The 25,969-nt window shown below is 42.9% G+C and overlaps 1 protein-coding gene across 5 annotated transcripts in view; it reads left to right on the plus strand.

Annotated features, from left to right (window-relative positions):
- The window catches only part of MTG1 (mitochondrial ribosome associated GTPase 1), a 536,307-nt gene that overhangs the window by 140,256 nt on the left and 370,082 nt on the right, over window positions 1–25,969 (plus strand). For all 5 annotated transcript variants that reach the window (XM_073552076.1, XM_073552080.1, XM_073552077.1 and 2 more), the window contains one exon: window positions 9,376–9,481. In XM_073552076.1, coding sequence (XP_073408177.1) covers window positions 9,376–9,481 — 106 coding nt within the window. The remainder of the gene's footprint in view (window positions 1–9,375; window positions 9,482–25,969) is intronic.

Below are 25,969 nucleotides of genomic sequence, written 5' to 3' on the forward strand. Positions count from 1 at the left end.
AACACCTAACCCTAGGCCAAGGATTTTGCCTCGTGTGGGTGGACATGGTTGCCTGCCTTCTCCCTTTGGCCACCCCATTGCCCCTTCCTGTTGCGTTGCTATGGATCCTTCCCCCTCTGCACTACTGTTCTCACTCTGCATGACACCTTCACAGGTTGGCTTAGTGACTTCATCGTCCACCACCTTATCTTCCACTTCCACACTCATGATGTTAAGGCTACAAGTGAGGAGACCAAGACTTGTTGGCACCTGTGCCTCATCATCTACCTCATAAGACACTGATTGCTGTACCCCATCATTGTCTTCTTCTGACTGTGGCTCCTGTAATATTCGGGCATCATTACACACCATCTCCTCATGTTCCTCTTTAAATGTGCAGGGCGAGAGGCAAGAATCAATAAATGGAAATGTAAAGAGTTCCTCAGCATGTCCAAAAGTGTTCTGGGACTCAGCTTGTTGGGAGGAAAGAGGAACAAGGCAAGGATTATGTGGTCCAGACTCTTGGCTAGTGAGATTGGACTGTGTGGAAGACTGGGTGGTGCTGCGAAGCCGACTGGAAGTATTTTCTGAAATCCAACTGACCACCTCTTCATTTTGACTTCAAGAGTGGTGTCCTGCAACCCCCTGCAAAATAGAATAGTAAGCTAGGTGTCATGGGTGAGCGTATTTGTTGTTCTCCCACAGCAGGCACAGTTGCACCTGAACCTTGGCCTCTTCATGCACCTTCAGTAGCACGTCCACTTCCCTGTCCCTTACTGAACGCTTTGCACATTTTAAATTGGGTATACAGCTAAAAGCAGTATTAATTGGGACTAGTAATGAATAGCTTTAGCCCTGATAATGACTGTTAGTTTTTGGTTTTGCACTAAGGCCTGTAATGCACTACTGCAGCAGTGATCTGTGCCTACACTAAATAGTGCAGCTAACAGAAGTATTGAATGGAATAGATGTAGCCCTGAAAAGAACTATTTTGTGATAGGGTTTTCACCAGCATGGCCTATAACTCACTTCACATTCTCCAGCAGCTATTGTCCCTACACTAAATAGAGTGGCTTGCAAAAGTATACACTTTTTGGCTATTTTGTTACATTATGACCTGTGTTTAAATATTTTTGTAATCCAAATTTGTCTGATGCATCAGCACTGAATAGTTTTAAGTTGGTGAAGTGATAAAAATTTATTAAATTTAATTGGGATAAAATAACTAATAATTGGCATGTGCATATTGTTTGACCCTTTTTGCTATGGAACCCGTGAAAATTTCTGGTGCAAGCAATGGCCTTCATAAGTTACATGCTTAGTGAAAGGAAGTACACCTGTGTGCAATCTAAGTGTCACATGGTCTGTCAATATGTACACACCTTTTATGAAAGGGCACATAGGTTGTAACACCAGTAAGCAAAAGGCACAACTAACCCTACAACACCATGAAGACCAAAGAGATCACCAAACAAGACAAAGTTGTTGAAGTACAAGTCAGGGTTGGATTAACTAAAAAAAAAAAAATCCAATCTCTGATGATCTCCCGAAGCACCATCAAATCCATTATTATCAAATGGAAAAAAATGGTGCCACAACAAGCCTGCCAAAAGAGATAAGCCCACCAAAACTCTCAGCCTGGACAAAAAGTGCATTAATCAGTGAGGCAGCACAGAGACCAAAGGTAACCATGAAAGGAGCTGCAGAGTTCTTAAGGAGAGACTGGAGTATCTGTCCATATGACCATAATAAGCCATATACTCCACAGAGGTAGCCTTTATGGAAGAATGGGCAGAAAAAAAACTTTTACTTGCACACACACATTGTAAGGCTCATTTTGAATTTGCCAAAAGATGTGTGAGACTCTCCAAATGTATGGAAGGTGGTGCTGTGGTCCAATGAGACCAGAATTGAACTTTTAGCCACCAAGTTAAACGCTGTGGCTGGCGTCAAACCAACACAGCTCTTCTCACCAAGAACACCATTCTCACAATGAAACATGGTGGTGGCAGCAGCATACTGTGGAGATGTTTTTCGGCAGCAGGGACATGGAAAATGGTACGAGTCAAGGGGAAGTTGGATGGTGCAAAATACAGGGATATCCTTGAGTAAACTGCACACCTACAGAAGAATGAAATGCCTAAAATATCCAAATTTGAAACAGCCTAAGCATAAACCCACATATATAGACCTAAACCACTATATCCAAAAATGGTTACCAAGTACTAATCAATTACATGGTCATCTGCAATATTTTCTACTAAGTGCACACTAATCCCTCTCCCTCTAGTTTAACCATTTAAATTTTTCCCACTGCCATTTTTCACCTTCCCCATCTTTATACATTATGAATGTTTTGTAATATTTTTAATTGTTCAATAAAGTGATCAATATTTTATCCATCTATTTGATATCTAATTTTTGAAATGATACTCAAAATCAAAGTGGAAAATCAAATTACAGGCTGATCCAATCTATTTGATATCTAATTTTTGAAATGATACTCAAAATCAAAGTGGAAAATCAAATTAAAGGCTGATCCAACTTCAGTGGAAATGCCTCATGACAAGGAAAGGATGCTCCGTATTGTGTGTGGCCTCCACGTGCCTGTACGACCTCCCTCAGGAGACCATCTGCCGCCTCATCAGGAGCATACCCAGGCGTTGTACAGTAGGGATCTTCACCTAGACCTGGACTAAAGCATCCACCAACTCCTGGACAGTCTGTGGTGCAACGTGATGGTGGATGGAGCGAGACATGATGTCCCAGATGTGCTCAATCATATTCAGGTCTGGGGAACAGGCGGGCCAGTCCATATCTTCAGTGCCTTAATCTTGCAGGTACTGCTGACACACTCCAGCCACATGAGGTCTGGCATTGTCCTGCATTAGGAGGAACCCAGGGCCAACGGCACCAGCATATGGTCTCAGAAGGGGTCTAAGGATCTCATCTCGGTACCTAATGGCAGTCAAGCTACCTCTGGTGAGCACATGGAGGGCTGTGTGGCCCTCCAGAGAAATGCCACCCCACACCATTACTGACCCACTGCCAAACCGGTCATGCTGAAGGCTGTTCCAGACAGCAGATCGCTCTCCACGGTGTCTCCAGACTCTGTCACGTCTGTCACATGTGCTCAGTGTGAACCTGCTTTCATCTGTGAAGAGCACAGGGCGTCAGTGGCGAATTTGCCAATCCTAGTGTTGTGTGGCAAATGCCAAGCATCCCGCAAGGTGTTGGACTGTGAGCACAACCCCCATCTGTGGACGTCGGGCCCTCAGACCATCCTCTTGGAGTCGGTTTCTAACCATTTGTGCAGACACATGCACATTTGTGGCCTGCTGGAGGTCATTTTGCTGTGGCAGTGCTCCTCCTGTCCCTCCTTGCACCAAGGCTGAGGTAGCAGTCCTGCTGCTGGGTTATTGCCCTCCTAAGACCCCCTCCACGTTTCCTGGTGTACAGGCCTGTCTCCTGGTAGCGCCTCCAGCCTCTGGACACTACTCTGACAGACACAGGAAACCTTGCCTCAGCTCTCATTGATGTGCCATCCTGGTGAGCTGCACTACCTGAGCCACTTGTGTGGGTTGTAGAGTCCGACTCATGCTGCCACAAGTGTGAAAGCACAACTAACATTCAAAAGTGACCAAAACATCAGCCAGAAAGCATTGGTACTGAGGGGTGGTCTGTGGTCCTCACCTGCAGAACCACTCCTTTATTGAGGGTGTCTTGCTAATTGCCAATAATTTCCATCTGTTGTCAATTTCACATGCTGTTGTGCAAATGGAATAGATTGTCAATCAGTGCTTCCAAAGTGGACAGTTTGTTTTCACAGAAGTTTGATTTACTTGGAGTTATATTCTGTTTGTGTTCCTTTTAGTGGATAGTGAATAGAGATAATGAATATTGAATAATTTATATACAAATATTTATGACCATAGTGTATAAGAGAAGTATCAGACATGCATATTCCCACAAAACGTAGCTAGGCTTTGCATGTAAATTAATGAAAAGAGAATGCATGCCTAATCAGTATGGATCAGTTGGTCAACTGCTACATCAATTCATCAAAAAATAAATAAAAAATAGGCAAACAGGAACTGACCATAGGCACAACATAGCCCCCTCCACCTACTTCAATGCACGTTTCGCTCCCTGACATATTGTTTACAGATCAAGCACAATCATTTTATATATTTTATATTTATTAATAGTAATATATTTTGCTGGTAGTTCTTTACTAGGTACTGATCAATTGTTTTATCTACAATATTCTGTACTAAGTGCACACTCATCCCTGTCCCTCTAGTTTCACTATTTTATTTTTTTCCCACCCCCATTTTTCCCTTAACCTGTCTTTTGACATTATACAGTGCATTGTGAAAGTATTCAGCTCCCTGGAACTTTTCAACCTTTTCCCACATATATCATGCTTCAAACATAAAGATATCAAATGTAAAATTTTGGTGAAGAATCAACAAGTGGAACACAATTGTGAAGTTGAATGAAAATTATTGGTTATTTTAAATTTTTGTGGGAATTCAAAAACTGAAAGTGCAATATTCGGCCCCTTTACTTTCAGTGCAGCAAACTCGCTCCAGAAGTTAATTGTGGATCTCTGAATGATCCAATGTTGTCCTAAATGACTAATGATGATAAATATAATCCACCTGTGTGTCATCAAGTCTCCGTATAAATGCATCTGCTCTGTGATAGTCTCAGGGTTCTGTTTGAAGCACAGAGTGCATCATGAAGACCAAGGAACACAACAGGCAGGTCCGTGATACTGTTGTGGAGAAGTTTAAAGCCAGACTTGGATACAAAATGATTTTCAAAACTTTAAACATCCCAAGGAGCACTGTGCAAGCGATCATATTGAAATGGAAGGAGTATCATACGACTGCAAATCTACCAAGACTCGGCTGTGCCTCTAAACTTTCATCCCAAACCAGGAGAAGACTGATCAGAGATGCAGCCAAGAGGCCCATGATCATGAGCAACAATGCCAAACGATATGTTTGGCTTAAAGGCAACACAGCTCATCACCCTTAACACACCATCCCCAGTGTCAAATATGGTGGTGACAGCATCATGGTTTGGGGCTGCTTTTCTTCAGCAGGGACAGGGAAGATGGTTAAAATTGATGGGAAGATGGATGGAGCCAAATACAGGACCATTCTTGAAGAAAACCTGTTGGAGTCTGCAAAAGACCTGAGACTGGGACGGAGATTTGTCTTCCAACAAGACAATGATCCCAAACATAAAGCAAAATCTACAATGGAATGGTTCTCAAATAAACGTATACAGGTGTTAGAATGGCTAAGTCAAATCCAGACCTGAATCCAATCGAGAATCTGTGGAAAAAGCTGAAAACTGCTGTTCACAAACGATCTCCATCAAACCTCACTGAGCTCGAGCTGTTTGCCAAGGAAGAATGGGCAATAATTTCAGTCTCTTGATGTACAAAACTGATAGACATACCCAAAGCGACTTGCAGCTGTAATCGCAGCAAAAAGGTGGCACAACAAAGTATTAACTTAATGGGGCCGAATAATATTGCACGCCCCACTTTTCAGTTTTTGAATTCTCACAAAAATTTAAAATAATCAATACATTTCGTTCAACTTCACAATTGTGTTCCACTTGTTGATTCTTCACCAAAAATTTACATTTGGTATCTTTGTTTGAAGCATGATATGTGGGAAAGGATTGAAAAGTTCCAGGGAGCCAAATACTTTCGCAAGGCACTGTATATGTTGTGTATTTTTTAATTGTTCAATAAAGTGATCAATATTTTTATTCTATTTGGTACCTAAATTTTGTACCTAAAAAATGTATGTGGACAATTTAAGGAGCACTATGGCTGTAGAGCACACTGCAATAGGTTAGTGGTGAACAAACTTTTTATTAAACCACTATGCGTTTCGTCCGCGGACCGCTACCTTCCTCGGGTGGATTTAAATCCAACTGAGGAAGGTAGTGGTCCGCTGCCAAAACGCTTAATAGTTTAATAAAAGGGTTGTTCACCACTAACCTATTGCAGTGTGTTCTATAGCCATAGCGCTCCTTAAATTGACCACATACATACATTTTTTTTATTCAAAAAACGTTGATAATTCCCCTTGAGGGGTTGTGGCTGGAGCAGCTTGGGGCTTTATAGAGTATCTCCAGGAGTAAGACCTGAGGTGACGTGAATGTGAAGTGGTATCACGTGAGTGCATCTTATGTCCTCGTGACCACACCAGGAAGCACAGCACAGGAGTGATCTCAGAGCCACACAGCAGGAGTATACGTGAAGCCCACTGCCAAGGTTGTGCAGTGGTGCACAACTCTTCCAGATGAGAGGCTAGTCCCACCACCTTCCATTGAAATATCCCCAACAAATCACCAGGTGCTTCTCATGCTGCTCTCTTCCATGTTCATTATTTTACTTGGTGGGGGAAGGGAACAGAGGACTGATTCAGGAGGTAAGGCAAGGGTGGAGGCCCCGGCATCTTGGACTTCAGAGGTATCCTGGGGAATAGGGCATACTAGTGCACCCCCTAGTGTTGGGGACAGGGAAGGACAGCTGAGTCGTGACAACCTGTTAGTCTGTCAGTGATTTGAGACTGGGAAGGAGGTTCTCCTTCCAACAAGACACTGACCGAAAGCATAGTGCTAAAGCAAAACTGGTTTAACCCTTTCGCGCCAGAGCCAGTTTTCACCTTCGTGGCAGACCAATTTTTTACAATTCTGACCAGTGTCACCTTATGAGGTAATCACTCTGAAACGCTTCAAAGTATCCCAGTGATTGAGATTTTCTTTGTGACATATTGTACTTAATGATACTAGTAAAATTTGTTCGCTTTAACTTGCGTTTATTTCTGAAAATATTGAAACTTTGGCGAAAATTTTGCAATTATCAAACTTTTAATTTTTATTCCCTTAAACCAGAGGGTTATGTCACACAAAATAGTTCATAAATAACATTTCCCACATGTCTATTTCACATCAGCACAAATTTTGAAACATATTTTTTTTTTTTTAATTAACAAAACCACTTTTTTATGGTTAACAAGAGAAAATGCACCATAAAATTTGTTGGGTGGTATGCCAATACTCCATATGTGGTGGAAAACGTTTTTGGCGCATAGCAGGGCTCAGAAGGGAAGGAGCATCATTTGAGTTTTGTAATGCAAAATTAGCTGGAATCGATATGCCTAAACAGTGTAAAACCACACACATTGTCCCATTATGGAAACTAGACCACTCAAGGAATTTATATATGTGGTGAGCACCTTGAACCCTCTGAGGCTTCACAGAATTTTATACTGTTGAGCCGTGAAAATGAAAAAAACATTTTCCCACAAAAATGTTATTTTAGCCGCATATTTATTTTCACAAGGGTAGCAAGATAAAATGTTCCACAATATTTGTTGTGCAATTTCTCCTGAGTATACTGATACCTCATATGTGGAGGAAAACTACTTTTTGCCCGCACATCAAGGCTCGGAAGGGAAAGATCGCCATTTAACTTTTGGAATTCAAAATTGGCTTGAATAAATAGCTGATACTATGTCATGTTTGGAGAGCCCCTAAAGTGCCTGAACAGTAGAATCTCACCACAAATGACCCCATTTTGGATATTATACTTCCCAAGTACTTTTGTGATAAGCATCTTGAACCCCCAGGTGCTTCTCAGAAAACTAGAACGTTGAGCCGAGAAAATAAAAACTTTTTTTTTCCCACAAAAAATGTTTTTCGCCAGATGTTTTATTTATTTCACAAGGGTAACAGGAGAAAATAGATGCTAAAATTTGTTGTGCAATTTTTCCAGAGTGGCTTGGAGACACTGGGCAAGCGGGTGTGGCTTGGAGACACTGGGCAAGCGGGTGTGGCTTGGAGACACTGGGCAAGCGGGCGTGGCTTGGAGACACTGGGAAAGCGGGCGTGGCTTGGAGACACTGGGCAAGCGGGCGTGGCTTGGAGACACTGGGCAGGCGGGCACGGCTTGGAGACACTGGGCAGGCGGGCACGGCTTGGAGACACTGGGCAGGCGGGCACGGCTTGGAGACACTGGGCAGGCGGGCACGGCTTGGAGACACTGGGCAGACTGGCGTGGTATGAGAAGGGACAGGTAGGGACCTGTTCACACAGCAGGTGTAGGCAGGAGGGAGTGGTGTATGTTGGAACAGGATTTGGACCTGTTCACACAGGAGGTGCAGGTATGGATATAGGCAGGAGTGTGGAGTAGGCGGAGCCTCAGGAGTGTGGAGCAGGCAGAGCGGCTGGGGAGCCGAGCAGGCAGAGCGGCTGGGGAGCCGAGCAGGCAGAGCGGCTGGGGGGGCCTACCAGGCAGAGCTGCAAGAGTGCAGATGCACAGACGGGGCTGCATGGGTGCAGATGCAAAGACAGGGAGGACACAAGGAAAGAGACAGCAGGGAAGGAAGCCACAGACAAGGAGAAAGGGAGGCTAAGGTAGGACAGAGTACAGACAAGTTCCTGGGACCAAGACTCAAGGGCCAGGATATTCAGCCTCCTGGCAGGCAGGCAAAGAACACAAAGCAAGGCTAAGTGTATTCCTACAGAGAAGGCGGAAATACACAGGACAGGGCCTGACTTCCTCAGCAGCAAGATACTGAGATTAGACATTGCACAGGCAATGTTTCAGTGGGTGTGGCAGAACTAAATAGTCAAGGGCTCAAGGTGATTGGTCAGGGACAGATTAGACAGGTGCACCCTGACTGCATAAGAACCAGAGAGTTCTGTCGCCGCCCCTATACACACATAGCCAGGAAACATACAGGAGAGCAGAGGCACAGAGCACAGGACTGGCAACACAGAATCCACAGCATGACCCGGAGCAGTGAGTAAGTTGATGTGCGGGGGGATGGGAGGCCATGCAGCGACGCCAGCAGGGTTGTTACACAGTGTGTGTGTATACACTTGACACTCATGCATGCACGTTACCCATATGCAAACATTTGACAGATGTATAAACATACACAAATGATACGCAGTGCCCATATACAGGATTTGGAAATAAATAAAACCCTTCTTGTCCAGCATGCCCCTTCTTTGAGTAGGTAGCTTCTGTTGCCAGCACCTCTCCTCTCACCCCTGTTTGCTATGACACAGTCAGGGAGGGGCACAATGAGTACAGCAGAGCAGGGGAAAGTGGGAATTCCCATCCCTGGGGACAAGTCAGCTGAAGTCGGCTCTACTGAATGAGAGGCTTGTTGTTATGATTTAATTTAAAAGCATTGGTAATAACAATCATTTGCCAAAAAAAAATTCTAGTGATTGCTTCACTTAAATGTAGTGTGAATATTGCCTTAGAAAGAAATATGCTTGTAATTGATTTTCCAATATATACTTTGCTCAGTTCAGGCAATTATCCAGAGATGTCCTTAACTATGAACAAATCCCATTTTCGGGTAGAAATCCTCTTTTTAAAGAATACCTTGGACTAAAACCTCACTTGCTTATACTGAACAAGATGGACTTGGCAGACCTCTCTCATGAAAAGGTAAGAAAGAACAACAAATGCAATCATAGATCATGGATGGTAAGCATCACATAAAATATTCTTTTTAACTCTCAGTACATAGCCTTACTTTAAAAGGAATATCATATTTCTTTATTTTTGCATTAAAAAAAATTTATGCAATCAACAATTCTTATTAGAAAATGGCATGAACTGTTAACATTTATTCATTTTTTTCTGCAGCCGCTAGGGACTGAGCATGACTCCTACACACCGCAGATATGGCACCCCCAAGGCATAGGAGGCTAGGAGATTACAGTCTGCAGCCAACATAATCTCTTGCACTGTGACTACCTCAGCTGTGAACTGGGCACATGTTCTGAGCTCAGGAAGGAGTTGTATTCTGCAGTCACAAAAGTAGTGAGCGGTAACTGTGTACAGATGATGAGTACACATGGGGCAGTGGAGCTGTACACAGGTCAGGCCACCTGGAAATGTACTACTAGTACCAGGCTGCTCTCACTGCTGGAAGAAGGTATCTCTGCTCTAAGCAATGTGAGAACTGCTTGGTAGCCTGGTATTATTAATACAATGTCATGCTGTTGACCTGTGCTCTCCATTGCTGTCACTGCAGTGTTCAGGGCACCACAGAGAAATCCTCTCACTGCTGTGATCTGAACATTGTCAAAGTAACGCCTCATTCAGATGTCTCTGTGTGCAGGGACATCTGGTTGGGGCTTTACTGTTGGGTATGCAAAGCGCATCAAAGGTCTGTATGTGTAGAAAAAGCAGTAAAGCCTCTTCAGATGTCCCTGCATTACAGACATCTTAATGAGGCTTTACACTGGGCAGATCTGTGCATCTAACCCCATTACCCATGACACGGTCTGCTTAACCATACCTCTATTCTCACCCTCATCCTCTAGTCTCATCCTCTTATACAATCCGCAGAGCCCTGTGTCTCTGTAATATACTCAAAGAATCTAATCACAACCTGTGTGATTCTCTGTTAAGAACCCAGAATCTTATCCCATCCTGTGAGATGCTTTGCTGAGGCCTGTATCTAGGCCTATCCTGTGTGATTACCTGCTGTTGAGGTCTGTATCTCATCCCATCATGTGCGATACAGGTGGTGTATCTAATCTCTGCTCGCCCAACTGCGAACAGCACCAACTAACAAACTGTGCTGCCAGCTGTTCTCGGTGAAACTGTCTACATATCAATATCTCTTTGCAGTCATCCACAGAATGTCTCTGCTCTTTGCTCCTAAACTTTATCTTCCTGACATGACAGCATAACAAATACTCGGTGTTCGGGGGGCCAAACCCGAACAATAACACGGACTTCCTGTTGAAGTCCGTGTCTGAACAGTAGGTGTTCAGTACGGACGCCAAACTTTACTGTTTAGGTTCGCCCAAATCTGATTTTCAGCCACTCTTTCTTGGAAAATTCTTCCAGTTCTATGAGATTTCTGGGTCTTCTCACATACACTGCTATTTGGAGGTCTAGTCACAGATTTTCAATGATGTTCAGATAAGAGGACTATGAGGGTCATTGTAAAACCATCAGCTTGCACCTTTTCAGGTAGTCTATTGTGAATTTTGACGTGTTTTTAGGATAATTTATCCATTTGTAGAAGCAATCCTCTTTTCAATTTAAGCATTTTTACAGCTCCATCCACATGCTTAATGGTTGGCGAGGTGTTCTTTTCCTTAAATTATGAGCCTTTTTTTCTACATACAAACCTTTTGATCATTGTGGCTAAAGAGTTTTATTTTAATCTGATTGGTCAACTGGACTGTTTCCAAAATGCATATGGCTTGTTTAGATGTTCTTTTGCATACTTCTGACGCTGAATTTTATGGTGAGGATGCATGAGAAGTTTTCTTCTTATGACTCTTGCATGAAGGTCAAATTTGTGCAGGTGTCTCTGAACAGTAGAGCAATGTACCATAACTCCAGAGTTTGCTAAATTTTTCTGAAGGTCTTTTGCAGTCAAGCGGGGGTTCCGATTTGCCTTTCTAACAATCCTACGAGTAGCTCTAGCTACTAGTTTGCTTAGTCTTCAAGACCTTGCCTTGTTCTCTACTGCTCCTGTTAACTGCCATTTGTTAATTACATTTCTAAGTGAAGAAAGGGCAACTTAAAAGGGCTTTATCTTCTATAGCCTTCTGCTTTATGGACCTCCACCATTTTCATTTTCAGAGTGCTAATCAGCTGCTTAGAACTACCCATGGCTGCTGTTTTTTGGCACAAGGAAAAAAGAAAAAATGGCGACCATAACGTCCAATCAGAAAATAATTTAATAATATTGATAGTAATGAAATACAGGAACAAATAGGAAGCAACAGATCAATGGGCATAGAATAATATTAAAAGCATAAAAACAAGGACGTACAAACAGGATACCAAAAAATCTGGCCAAATAATATTGCATTAGGGCCAGGGTGGATTGATTTAAATCACGCCGATTTAAATCATGATTTAAATCACGATTTAAATCAAAAGATTTTTTTCTATTTAAATCGGATCGATTTAAATCAAAAGGTTTTTTTTTAATATAAATCACGATTAAAATGAAGTGAGAGCAGTGTGCATGTGCGCCCATAGTTACACGGACGAAACTAGGGGCAACGATCTAACGCCAGGGTGAGGGGGGGACCCCAAAGTAAGTAAAAATCTTTTTTGTTTTACTATATGGCAATAGGTAGGTGTTTAAAAGCAGCATGTCTTAATTGTATAAACTATTAATAGCCTCCACATTTTGTTCATACTGCCCCTTTAATTCCACACTTCTAGCTTGGTTTCAGTTTTGGTTTAGTTTCTTTTTCCCTGCATTCAGTTGACATGCCCAAACTTGTTGGATAGTCAGCAGTACTTGGCTCAGGCTGTAGTAACATCAGCAGTGCTTGGCTCAGGCTGTAGTAACAATCAAACTTCATAAGTGATCTGTGTGAGCCATGGCAGCAGGTCGTAAGAGAGACCCTATTTGGGTTCATTTTGTTGAGATGCCAGCAGCAGATCTTGGAAAGAAAGGTGCAAGAGCAAAGTGCAAATACTGTCAAAAGGATATCCAAGGACTTGTTTGCCGTTTGAAATCACATTATGAAAACTGCAACCAGAAGGGAAATGAAGATGTTGATAGTGATACAACTAATGTCAATGAACCCCCACAGCTTCTTATGCACCAGGAGCCTAGTACTAGTGGTAAGTCTGGCAATTAATTTACAACCTATTTTTTTAACAGACATTTTACTGGGATGGTTAAAGTCTATGAAAAGAAAAATGATTTAAATCTGATTTAAATCAAAAAAATCTGATTTTTTTGATTTTTTTAAAAAAATCAAGATTTTTATCCACCCTGATTAGGGCCACAGGTACCATGCCAAGCACACTGTACAACTTATTCCATTGATGTGCCTATCATGTACTAATACAAAAAAAAAGGATCAAGATATCTAAAGAAATGCATCATATTAATAAAGTGCTTTGTGCAAAATGCTGAAAAATAATCACTGCATGTGATCTACATATAATCAAGTGCTATTATAATCATATTTATGTCAAGGAAAGTGCAGGCACAGATAGACAATATATATGAGGGAGAGAGAAGAGACCAAAGTGTGGGTGTAAAATGATATGTCCAATTGTGGATGGAAGTACTACTTGCTCAAGTATTGTGGATCTCTCTCCTGAATGGCATCCTCCGCAACGTGCAAGTCATAACCTTAACGGCCTAATTAATGTAACATTGTTAGCAACATAGTTAGCAATGCTGAAAAAAGACATTTGTCCATTCAGTTCAGCCTATATTGCGCCGGAATAAATCCCCAGATCTACGTCCTTCTAAAGAACCTGATAACTGTAAGATACAATATTCTTATGCTACAGGAAGACATCCAGGCCTCTCTTGAACCCCTCGACTGAATTCGCCATCATCACCTCCTCAGGCAAGGAATTCCAGATTCTCACTGCCCTAACTGTAAAGAATCCTCTTCTATGTTGGTGGAAAAAACTTCTCTCCTCCAGACAGAAAATGCCCCCTTGTGACCATCACCTTCCTTGGTATAAACAGATCATTGGAGAGATATTTGTATTGTCCCCTTATGTACTTATACATGGTTAATAGATCACCCCTCGGTTGTCTTTTTTCTAGACTAAATAATCCTAATTTTGCTAATCTATCTGGGTAATGACAGCGTAAGCCCGCAGCTGTGATCGGAGGTATAAAGTACAGTTGTGGCCAAAAGTATTGACACCCCTGCAATTCTGTCAGATAATACTCAGTTTCTTCCTGAAAATGATTGCAAACACAAATTCTTTGGTATTATCTTCATTTAATTTGTCTTAAATGAAAAAACACAAAAGAGAATGAGGCAAAAAGCAAAACATTGATGATTTCACACAAAACTCCAAAAATGGGCCAGACAAAAGTATTGGCACCCTCCGCCTAATACTTGGTTGCACAACCTTTAGCCAAAGTAACTGCGACCAACCGCTTCCGGTAACCATCATTGAGTTTCTTACAATGCTCTGCTGGAATTTTAGACCATTCTTCTTTGGCAAACTGCTACAGGTCCCTGATATTTGAAGGGTGCCTTCTCCAAACTGCCATTTTTAGATCTCTCCACAGGTGTTCTATGGGATTCAGGTCTGGACTCATTGCTGGCCACCTTAGAAGTCTCCAGTGCTTTCTCTCAAACCATTTTCTAGTGCTTTTTGAAGTGTGTTTTGGGTCATTGTCCTGCTGGAAGACCCATGACCTCTGAGGGAGACCCAGCGTTCTCACACTGGGCCGTACATTATGCTGCAAAATTTATTGGTAGTCTTCTGACTTCATAATGCCATGCACACGGTCAAGCAGTCCAGTGCCAGAGGCAGCAAAGCAACCCCAAAACATCAGGGAACCTCCACCATGTTTGACTTTAGGGACCGTGTTCTTTTCTTTGAATGCCTCTTTTTTTTCTCCTATAAACTATGTTGATGCCTTTGCCCAAAAAGCTCTACTTTTGTCTCATCTGACCAGAGAATATTCTTCCAAAACGTTTTAGGCTATTTCAGGTAAGTTTTGGCAAACTCCAGTCTCGCTTTTTTATGTCTCGGGGTAAGAAGTGGGGTCTTCCTGGGTCTCATACCATACAGTCCCTTTTCATTCAGACGCCGACGGATAGTATGGGTTGACACTGTTGTGCCCTCGGACTGCAGGGCAGCTTGAACTTGTTTGGATGTTAGTCGAGGTTCTTTATCCAACATCCGCACAATCTTGCGTTGAAATCTCTTGTCAATTTTTCTTTTCCGTCCACATCTAGGGAGGTTATCCACAGTGCCATGAGCTTTAAACTTCTTGATGACACTGCGCATGGTAGACACAGGAACATTCAGGTCTTTGGAGATGGACTTGTAGCCTTGAGATTGCTCATGCTTCCTCACAATTTGGTTTCTCAAGTCCTCAGACAGTTCTTTGGTCTTCTTTCTTTTCTCCATGCTCAATGTGGTACACACAAGGACACAGGACAGAGGTTGAGTCAGCTTTAGTCCATGTCAACTGGCTGCAAGTGTGATTTAGTTATTGCCAACACCTGTTAGGTGCCACAGGTAAGTTACAGGTGCTGTTAATTACACAAATTAGAGAAGCATCACATGATTTTTCGAACAGTGCCAATACTTTTGTCCACCCTCTTTTTTTATGTTTGGTGTGGAATTATATCCAATTTGGCTTTAGGGCAATTCTTTTTGTGTTTTTTCATTTAAGACAAATTAAATGAAGATAATAATACCAAAGAATTTGTGTTTGCAATCATTTTCAGGAAGAAACTGAGTATTATCTGACAGAATTGCAGGGGTGTCAATACTTTTGGCCACAACTGTATACCACTGGTCACTGGTGTCAGCTGACTGGACTGCTGCCCCCGTGAGCTGACGCCTGCTGCTGCTAATAGCAATGAGAGCAGGAGCGGCTGATGGCGAGTATAACTGTGTTTTATTTCAAATAAGAAACTTTATTTTGGCTGTGTGTTTATTTACAATACAACTATAGGATTAGTAATGGATAGGTGTCTTATAGACTCCTCTCCATTACTAAGCAGTGGGTTTGATGTCACCAGACAATACAAAGGTGACATCACAGACATGAACCCCACTTGCCACCACTACAGAGCAAGTAAGGAGAGCGGGGCAAAGCGCCAGAATTGGCACATCTAATATATGTGTGTTATGAATGAGTTACCGGAGGAGGAAAAAACAAAAATACAAGCTAAGTCCAGAAAACCAGAGAGGTTGGTAGCTAGCGGATTGCAGACCCCTGATCCTATTCACAACAACTAACAGTAGCCGTGGGGTGATCCTACGGTGGTCCTAGACACCTCGTTCACAGCCGGAGAACTAAATAAACCCAAAGAAAGAAAGGGGAAATCTAAACTGCCCCAGAGCAGACCCCAAAGCAATAGACAGCCCCCAACATGTATTGACGGTGAAAACAGATGAAAACACAAACACAGACAGAAAGACAGGCTGAACAAACGATGGGGCCCTCGCTAACTAGATAGGACATGAAAGAAAAGCAACTGTCTACAATCACGCAAAAACCCTGCCAAAAATAATGTCCAACACGTCTGACAGAAAAGGCCCTGAAGTCACTAGACTTCAAAATCACTATATCAGCACTCGGGTATATCTTGAAAACAGAGCAAAGAGATCAACTGATCAGAGACAAAAAATGGAGTTCAGCCAGTCCCAACCAGGGATGGCTGAACACAAACACTAAGTAAACCAGACAAAATCTCATGGAACAATAGCAGAGCAAAAACTTAGCTTTAGTAGACAGGACTAAACTGGAGGCCAGGGCTCAGAGCAGAGAGGATCACCAGCAACCCAGCAGGGCGTCGGCGGCCTTATATCCTCTGAGATTCCGGATGTCCAATCACACTCCACCTATTCAGATGACAGGTTTTTCCCATCCAAATCAATTTCACTACCTCCTTTCACCAGCAGAGGGAGTTCATCGGACATCAAAGGTGAAGGAGAAAATGAGCTCATAACAGATGTGCCTTTTCTGGGCGGCTACGGGCTGCTATTTTCAGGCTTTGGGTGCCAGCTTGAGAATACCAGCTGTCTGCTTTAGCTTGGCTAATTGTCAAAAATGGGGAACCCCCCACGCTGTTTTTATAATTATTGAAATAATTAAAAAATATGGACTGAGACCCCTCTACTGTTCATAACCAGCCTTGTTGAAGTTGACAGGTGAGGGTTGCAGCCTCCAACTGTGAGTTTGGCCTGACTGGTTATCAAAAATACAGGGTGTTTATTTATAGCACAGGAGCCGGTTGACGAATATTCCCATCAGCCGCTCCTGCTCTCACTGTTATTAGCAGCAGCAGGTTTGGCCGATGGGAGCAGCGACGTTTGCTGTGCTGTCATGCACATAACAGCGTGTCAAACACTGGGTGTTAGGGCCCCCCATTCAGGTGAGTGGGTTCTGTGTTCAAGTCTTCGTACTGTTTTGGTACCTGAACCCAAACATTTTCTAACTTCATACGTACCTGAACCTCCAGGTGTCTGCCCATCACTAGTCAGGACATAATTCTACTTTCCTTCTGTAATAATCCTAGAAACCCAGGGGCGGAAAAATTTCTTAGTTTAGATGTCATCAGACTGCGCTGCTCGCCTTTCAGGATAATGTACCAAGTAGATGTAATGGTGAATAGACTTTATTTCTACGCATTTCGTGGTGATCACACCACTTCCTCAGGACAGTCTATACACACACAGGGTCTGTTATTTATAGCAAAGGAAGGCACATGGAGATGCCTCATTTCAAAACAATTCCACACCCAGAGGGTGAGGAATCGGACTTCACATATTTAAACACATATATCATAAAACACACACAAAACAATCATAAAACATAATTGAATATATCACTTAAAAGCATTGCTCATACATGTAAAAATCTAAATACAGAGAAACACAAAAAAAAGTAGTTAAAGGGAACCTGTCACCCCCCCAGGCGTTTTTAAGTAAAAGAGCCACCTTGTGCAGCACTACTGCTGCATTCTGTTGTCAAGGTGGCTCTTTTATTTAGCATCCTTTCCACCGCAGAAATAATCGTTTAGAAAATTGGTCAGACATACCTGAAGTTTGACCGGGGGGCAAGTCTTTCTCCCTCTGACACAGACACCTCGCATACCTCATTCATTTCTTCCTTCATTCTTTGCCCCGCCTTCTCAGCATTCATTTGAAATCCTGGCGTCTGCGCTGTACTATATTTTCTAGGGCATGCGCAGTTAGCGCTGCCCATGTTCTGACATCACATCATGTCCTTGCTATCGCGCCTGCGTGGACACGTGGCCATAGATCCTGACCCGCAGTCGCTTATGATTTATTCACACTGCGGGGCTGGGAATCTTGGGCATGCGCAGTACTTCTCTGCAGCTCTCCGACTTTTGGAGGCGAGAGGCGATGCCACAGCAATTAGGGATAAGCTGACGATTCCACCGATGACGCTGCACTGTAGGAAAGAGGCGGAGGGATTTGAGAGAGTCGGAGAGCCGCAGAGAAGTACTGCGCATGCCCAAGATTCCCAGCCCCACAGTGTGAATAAATCATAAGCGACCGTGGGGCGGGATCAATGACAGCCCGTCCACGCATGCGCGATAGCAAGGACATGTGATGTCAGAGCACGGGCAGCGCTACCTGTGCATGTCCAAGAAAATCTAGTACAGTGCGGACACCAGGATTTCAAATGAATGCTGAGAAGGCGGGGCAGAAATGAACGAAGAAATTAATGATGGATGTGAGGCATCTGTGTCAGATGGGGAAAGACCTGCCCCCCGGTCAAACTTCAGGTATGTCTGACCAATTTTATAAACGATTATTTCTGCGTTGGAAGGGACGCTAAATAAAAGAGCCACCTTGACAGAATGCAGCATTAGTGCTGCACAAGGTGGCTTTTACTTAAAAACGCCTGGGGGGGTGATAGGTTCCCTTTAAATAAATGAGTAAATTTTGCAAGCTGGGGGAGTGCTTGAAGCCATGGTGTTAACCCTTTCATTCTTTCTCAGACCCTGCTACTAATGTTTTAAACCATTGAGCCGTGGGTGGATTTGATTGGATCTCTTCATTTGGTTGTAGTTTCACAAGAGTCTATGAAATCAAAGCGACAATAATGAAAACAAAAACTTTTGAAAAAAATTTAAAAAAAAATTGACAATTTTCTAGAACAGTGAAAACATAATAACCACTATGAATGGATGCAACCTCTTCATAACAAGGAGTAGATATTTGTCAGATCTGTAGCATTTATAATTTCTAAAGTGCAGAGAAAAAAGGAGGTTGTACAGGGGAACAGCACAGAATCCATAGAAATATCCAAATCAATTGAACAAATCAGTTGTTTCGTTGAGTCCATGGGGATTATAGTGTTCAGCTTGTGAATCCTGAAGTTTTCTTTCCGGTTAAGAGTCTGGACTCTATTACGGTTAACAAGGGGGACATGGTCAATAGAGATCATCCTGAAGGAGATCCTTTTGTTGTGATATATCGCATAATGCCTGGAAAGGCCATTCTGTAAAAATCCTTCTTTTATAATATACCTGTGTGAGTTTCTTCTTTTATGTAGCTGTTGCGTTGTCCTGCCCACATATTATTTCTTACATTCGCATATAATGACATAGATGACGAAACTGGATTGGCAAGACAAATGGTATCTGATTTGAAACTCATCTGAATTTCCACTGTCTGATGAAAATTTTTGCATCATGAATGATGCTGGAGCAACATAGACATCTCGGGATGCCACATCTATATGAGCCTTGTCTGGGATTTTTTGCAGAGTGATTGAAATCCTCCTTTTTCTTTAGCCGGCTGGGGGCTAACATGTTTTTTAATGTCGGGGCCCTTCGCAAAGTTATCAGGGGATTGTTGGGAAGAAGCTTCCCCAATATGGGATCATTAAGAAGTATGCCCCAATGTTTTTTCAGAACCAGACGAATTCTCTTGTTCTGGGCTGAAAAAGTGGTAATAAAATTGAAGTTGAACATTAGTATCAGATGCTGATTTTTTTTCTTTTTATATTATTAGAGCTTAAGTATGTCTGTTCTATTTTTTTGCTTTCAGAGAAGGCTCTATGGATCAATTTTTTGGGGTAACTTCTTTCAAGAAATCTGTGATAAAATTTTTGATTGGTTGATGAAATCTATATCCACACTACAGTTCCTTTTGATTCCTTTGTATTGGTTGAGCGGAATATTCCTCAACCATTTGATGTAGTGTCCACTTTGATAACGGACAAAACTGTTCGCATCCACATGTTTGAAGTAGGTTCTTGTGTGAATTTATATATTGTCATGAAAGAAAGTGATCTCAGGGAAGTCAACTGTGTTTGGATTTACTACAGGGTGAAACCCAAACCACATGTGTTATCTTCAATTGTCCTGAGTAAGGACCCCACATCATCGTTTGAATTATCATAAATAAACAATAAATCATCTATGTAACGTTTGTAAATGATTTTTTTGGGTGCATGTATAATACTGTATATGAAGATGGACTCAAAGATGGCCATGAACAAATTTGCATAAGTTGGTGCCACCTTCGAGCCCATTGCGGTCCTGAGTATCTGATGGTATAGGGTATCTAGAAAGGTAAAGAAATTATTATGGAATATGAACTGCATGCTTTCATATAAAAAATCTTTGTATGGATGTCAACCGTGGATCAATGTCTATGAACGTTTTAAGACACACCAGTCCCAAATCATGGGGGAATGCTGAAATAGAGAGCAGATACATCCATGCAAATGAAAACAAAAGTGTTCTTCCATGGGATGTCCTTCGTAAGTCAGATTAGATGACTGGAGTCCCTCAAGTAACTGTGTAGTTGGTCTCTGTGTGTGCATCACTGCATCCACATAAATTGCAAGGTTTGATGTCAGGGACCCTATCCCTGAAATTGTGGGTCTCCCAGTGGGTCTTTTAGCATTCTTGTGGATTTTGGGTGGTGATATAAAGGCAATCGGGGGATTGACAACTCTTAAAAATGTTTTCTCTGTTTTATTCAGAATATTCTGTTTATCAGCTTTTGATATTAAAGTGTTATAAGTAATCACTGCACTATTATATTGAGTGCTATCGACCTTGTTGTAAGTCTTGGAGTCAGATAACAGTCTAAATGCTTCTGCTTGATAATCCCCCCAGTCCTGTACCACTATTACCCCTCCCCCCCCCCCCCGTCTGCCATGCGGATGACAAGGTCTGGATTGCTCTTTATGGATTCTAATACCTCTTTCTTTTGGGTTAAGATTGGATTCCCCATTTGAAACATGATCAGAGAAAGTTTTCAGATGGTGGCCTTTACTTTGGATGGGGTAAAAATTAGACTTTCCCTTCAATCCTGTATGATAAATAGGATCCTCTGTTGTTTGGTGTTCTGGAGTGGGTTTTCTTTGGAGAAATGTTGCTTAAGTGTTAGCTTTCTTATAAAGGACTGGAAGTCCATAAATAGATCTATGTCTCTAGTGTTATGGGTGGGGCAAAAAGAAAGACCTTTCTGTAGGAGAGAGGTTTCTGTAGAAGAAAGGTTATAACTGGGTAAATTGAAAATATTACTTTTAGTGATGGTGTAAGAAGGTGAGATAAGACTGAGTCAGCGGTGTCCGGTGCCCCCCTTTAAGGCCGGAACTATCGGGGCTGTCACCACTGTTGGTGGAGGAGTTTTCCTCTTAGAAGGAGAGACTGTCACGATCCCGCCGCTGACACCGATATGTCACGGATGGAGGGACGCGATATACTGCCAACACATGGCTATCACAGGCACAGGGGGCTTATCTTAGTTATCCCACCACTGGCACCATGTGATAAACAGCAAGCTTGCCATGCCCTAACAATTTACCGCAGGGGGTATTTTTGGTTTTCCCCCCACTGCCCACAATACTTAACGAAACTTTTCAGTTCCACTTCGGAACTCGCAGCTCTCCGGCGCCCCCCTTACCGTCAGGTCAGTCAGGGAACTACACCTGGGATAATTGGTCGCCGGTCGGCTGCCTCAATAAGGTCTGGCTACCCGGCACGCTGCAGTGAGAGAATTATAAAATGCTCTGGCTGCAGCCACCCAATTAGCTTATAAAATCCCTTTCTGTCACAGCCAGCAGTACCCGGGACCCAGACCACACTTCGCCGCCACCAGCTACGATTCACTTAATCAATGAGTTAATTAAGAGAGTCCGTAGCAAACCCCCAAATTAGTAGCGTAATTATCTTAAAGGCGCATAAATTCGTCTTAGAGCATGAAGACAGAGCTAATAAGTTTTATAATTTATTCTCAAAAGGGCAGTGATTACACAGAGAAAAGATGTTGCAAAGTTGTGACATTAGATATGTACAATGCAAATATAAAATAAACGGGAGTAACAGAACAGAGAGTAGCACTTACAGTTGCTTAGATGGACTTAGGCTAACCATGTGGGGAGGCGGGGCTAGATGTCTCCCTACATCTGGGATCTTCTTGGCATGAGATTTCTAGCAGGAATCCTGAATTTTAGGGGAGGAATACCTTATAGCCTAGGGTCGGTGACATCATAAAAGGGGCCGTTTAGGGTTGGTCCTCCCCCAGCTCTCGGAGTACAATTCTGACTACTAAACTTATTATACCTCGTATAAACACGCACATGGTATCATTTTCTTTAGCCTATTGGAGAGTATAATTCAAGACCAAACATGCAGTAATTATGTCACACCATTTAGGAGGAATTAATTTCTCGGTTTCTGCTGGGGATAGAACTTCGCAAGAACCACCGTATTGAAACCGGATCAGAGCATATCACAGAATTGTCAGTTTCATTTTTCCATCACAAATGGGGTCCGAAGTAGGCCCATTTTAATATTTTCCATAACTGAACTCGCCGCATGGCGAGAGAACAAAGAACATCCTTTCCACTTAGCTAATTAACATTCCTTAGCTGTAGAGAGGGGGAGGAGGGGGGATACTCACTGTGATCTCAGATTACACAGGGCTGCACAGTGTGTGAGCTGGCTGGAGAAGGAGGCCGCAGGAGCTGACAGGCAAAAGTCTTCTCTGTGGATAGAGAATGGGAGATTTTGGAATGTTCCAGAGAAGTCATATCTTACTTATTACAGAGACCTTTCTGTCAGACAGCATGGGGTGCGGGGTACAAAAGGAGACCTGAGCGAGGGAACGAGGCAGACTTGGCAGGAAGGTGACAGGAGACGGCTTACTCCCTCTCCGCTGCTCCTACTGACAACTCCTCTGTTTCCAGACCTCCATATACTGACTTTGAGACTTCTCCTGATGCTATTCCGTTACCGTCTGTACTTGCACTGTTGAATACCCCTGCTTCACCCGAGATACCGGAGCAACTGTTTAGAGACTACTCCCCGGCGCCATTTCTGAGGAATTCACACGAAGGACTGTTTCTACATTCCAGCGTACTCAAGACAAACAGGACTGAATCCTTCGACACTGGTGGGCGGCAGTGTTACTCGTTTCTTCGTAACAGAGCCAGAGACTTTGTGCATCGTTTGAGACGCCGCCGGGAGATATTCCAGCCTTCCCCCTACCAGAACTGCAATCAATAAATGTCCCGTTTATCTTGTATATTCTTTTGCCATTGCCTTTTCCTCCCTGCTTGGAGTATTATTGTTACAGTGCTGTGCAAATTAATTGGGACAAAGCATTTTTTTTTTTTTTTTAAGTAAAATCGTAAGTTGGTTACCAGTCAGTGATTCAAACCAGTTTTAACTGCTTTGAACAGGTGTGAGTGCCTGTTCAAAGCAGTTAAAACTGGTTTGAATCACTGACTGGTAACCAACTTACGATTTTACTTAAAAAAAAAAAAATGCTTTGTCCCAATTTAATTTGCACAGTATTGATTGTTCAGTATATTCTTGTTAACCCCTTCTGTTTCTCCCTTATATTTTGGCGTAGTCGGCAGGATGCAGTCTGGTAGCGCGGAGACAGCAGAATAGGCGGTTGGGCCCATAACTAGTATCTCTTTGGGGGCCATGCTGAGCAACTTACTAAAGTTAACGGGGTCTAATATAACATGGAGTTGGACTGAACGTATGAGGGGTATGACGAAGATGATAATCTTTATTTTTATATAGCGATAACATATTCCGCAGCGCTTTACTGTTTTCACACATTTTCACTGTCCCCAATTGGGCTCACAATCTAAATTCCCTATCAGTATGTCTTTGGAGTGTGGGAGGAAACCCACGCAAACACGGGGAGAACATACAAACTCCTTGCAGATGTTGTCCTTGGTGGGATTCGAACCCAGGACTCCAGCGCTGCAAGGCTGCAGCGCTAACCACTGAGCCACCGAGCTGCCCTAAGATGCACCCGATGACCCCCACACTCGAGGCTGAGGTGGCCATTATGGCTTTAGACTGAGAAGCTCAAGATGTTGCGTACCCCCCGAGACCGAGACACGATTTCTAAAGTACTCCAGATCTTAGAATGCCCTATAAGAACTACACACCGCCATTGTCAGAAAAGATGAGATGGGGATAGAGCCGACAGATGTTGTACTGTGTGACTTGTTGGTGACCGGCCTACGGGATGTCTTGACCAAACAGACTCTGAGAGAGCGGGTACGGGTAGACCCTCATATCACTTTTGCTGACGTAAGGAGAGAAGCCCGCTCACGTGAACAAGAGCAGGGGGTGACAGTCCCAGTAGGGAAGGTCCATAGTGGTGGAGTCGCAGTTCAATCGACAGTTGATCCCCAATGGGTCAAAGAAATGCAAAGAGAACTGGTGAATATTCAAGGCCCAAATGAAAGAAAGTTGAGACCGGCCAGTGTACCGCCAGAAGTCAAGGCAAAGCAAATGCCCATAACGAGGGCCCAAAAGTCCATTGGCCGAGGTCTTTTGCATGCTATAATTGTAGAGAGATAGTATATTTGGCTAGGGAGTGTCCACGACGGGCCACGCCTCGTCCCCACCGCCCATTAAACCAAAGGGCTCCAAGCTTGGGGGACGTCACCCCTAGCTAGAATGGAAAGAAAGGAGTAGTAAAAGTCCTACAAATTTAGTTTCAGCATGTCCTCTAGTATGGGCTGAATTCGATGGTCGGGCCCGTGCGTTGCTTGGTGGATACGGGGTTGCAAGTAACCACGATGCTGGAAACATATTTCCGTTGACGGCTGCAAATCACCTACCCATCCCGGTCGCAGGGGTGGTATGGATGCAGGTCTTCCTGTGTGGGAAGGATCTTGGACGGAGGGTTATCGTATTGACCTAGGGAGAGTCGGGCCATGGTCACACTGTAACATTAGGGATGATTATCCTGAAAGAGTTTGGAAAGTTGCTGAGTGATGATCCTTCACACTTGTCTTTTAAGTCAGTGGAGTTATAGAATCATAGAATCGTAGAGTTGGAAGGGACCTCCTGGGCCATCTGGTCCAACCCCCTGCTCAAAGCAGGATTCGCTAAAACATCCCAGTCAGATGTCTGTCCAGCCTCTGTTTGAAGACTTCCATTGAAGGAGAACTCACCACTTCTCGTGGCAGCCTGTTCCACTCATTGATCACTCTAACTGTCAAAAAGTTTTTTCTAATATCTAATCTATGTCTCCTCCCATTCAGTTTCATCCCATTGCTTCTAGTCTTTCCTTGTGCAAATGAGAATAAAGTTGATCCTTCTACAATGTGACAGCCCTTTAGATATTTGTAGACAGCTATTAAGTCTCCTCTCAGTCTTCTCTTTTGCAAACTAAACATTCCCAAATCCTGCAACCTTTCCTCATAAGACAGGGTTTGCAGACCGGTCACCATTCTGGTCGCTCTTTTCTGAACTTGTTCCAGTTTGTTGATGTCTTTTTTTAAAATGTGGTGCCCAAAACTGGACACAATATTCCAGATGAGGTCTGACCAAAGAGGAGTAGAGGGAAATAATGACTTCACGTGATCTAGACTGTATGCTTCTGTTAATACATCCTAGAATTGCATTTGCCTTTTTTGCTGCTGCATCACACTGTTGACTCATATTCAGTCTGTGATCTATTAGTATACCCAAGTCTTTTTCACATGTGCTGTCACTTAGCCCTATTCCTCCCATTCTATATATGCTTTTTTCATTTTTATTGCCCAGATGTAGTACTTTGCATTTCTCCCTGTTAAAAACCATTCTGTTAGTTGCTGCCCACTTCTCCAGTTTATTTAAATCTTTTTGAATCCTCTCTCTCTCTTCTCTAGTATTAGCTATCCCTCCTAGCTTTGTGTCATCAGCAAATTTAATCAGTTTACCCTCAATTCGTTCATCTAAATCGTTGATAAAGATGTTGAACAATACAGGGCCCAGGACAGAGCCCTGTGGTACCCCACTTGAGACATTCTTCCAACTGGATGTGCAGCCATTTACGACCACTCTTTGGGTCCGATCACTAAGCCAGTTATGAATCCACCTAACAGTTGCCTTGTCCATTCCATACTTAGTCATTTTTTCAATAAGGATTGTATGAGAGACTTTGTAAAATGCTTTGCTGAAGTCAAGATATACTATATCTACAGCATTT

This window comes from Dendrobates tinctorius, unplaced genomic scaffold (genome assembly GCF_039654945.1).
Source record: "Dendrobates tinctorius isolate UK_male_01 unplaced genomic scaffold, ASM3965494v1 ptg000184l, whole genome shotgun sequence".
NCBI lineage: Eukaryota > Metazoa > Chordata > Amphibia > Anura > Dendrobatidae > Dendrobates > Dendrobates tinctorius.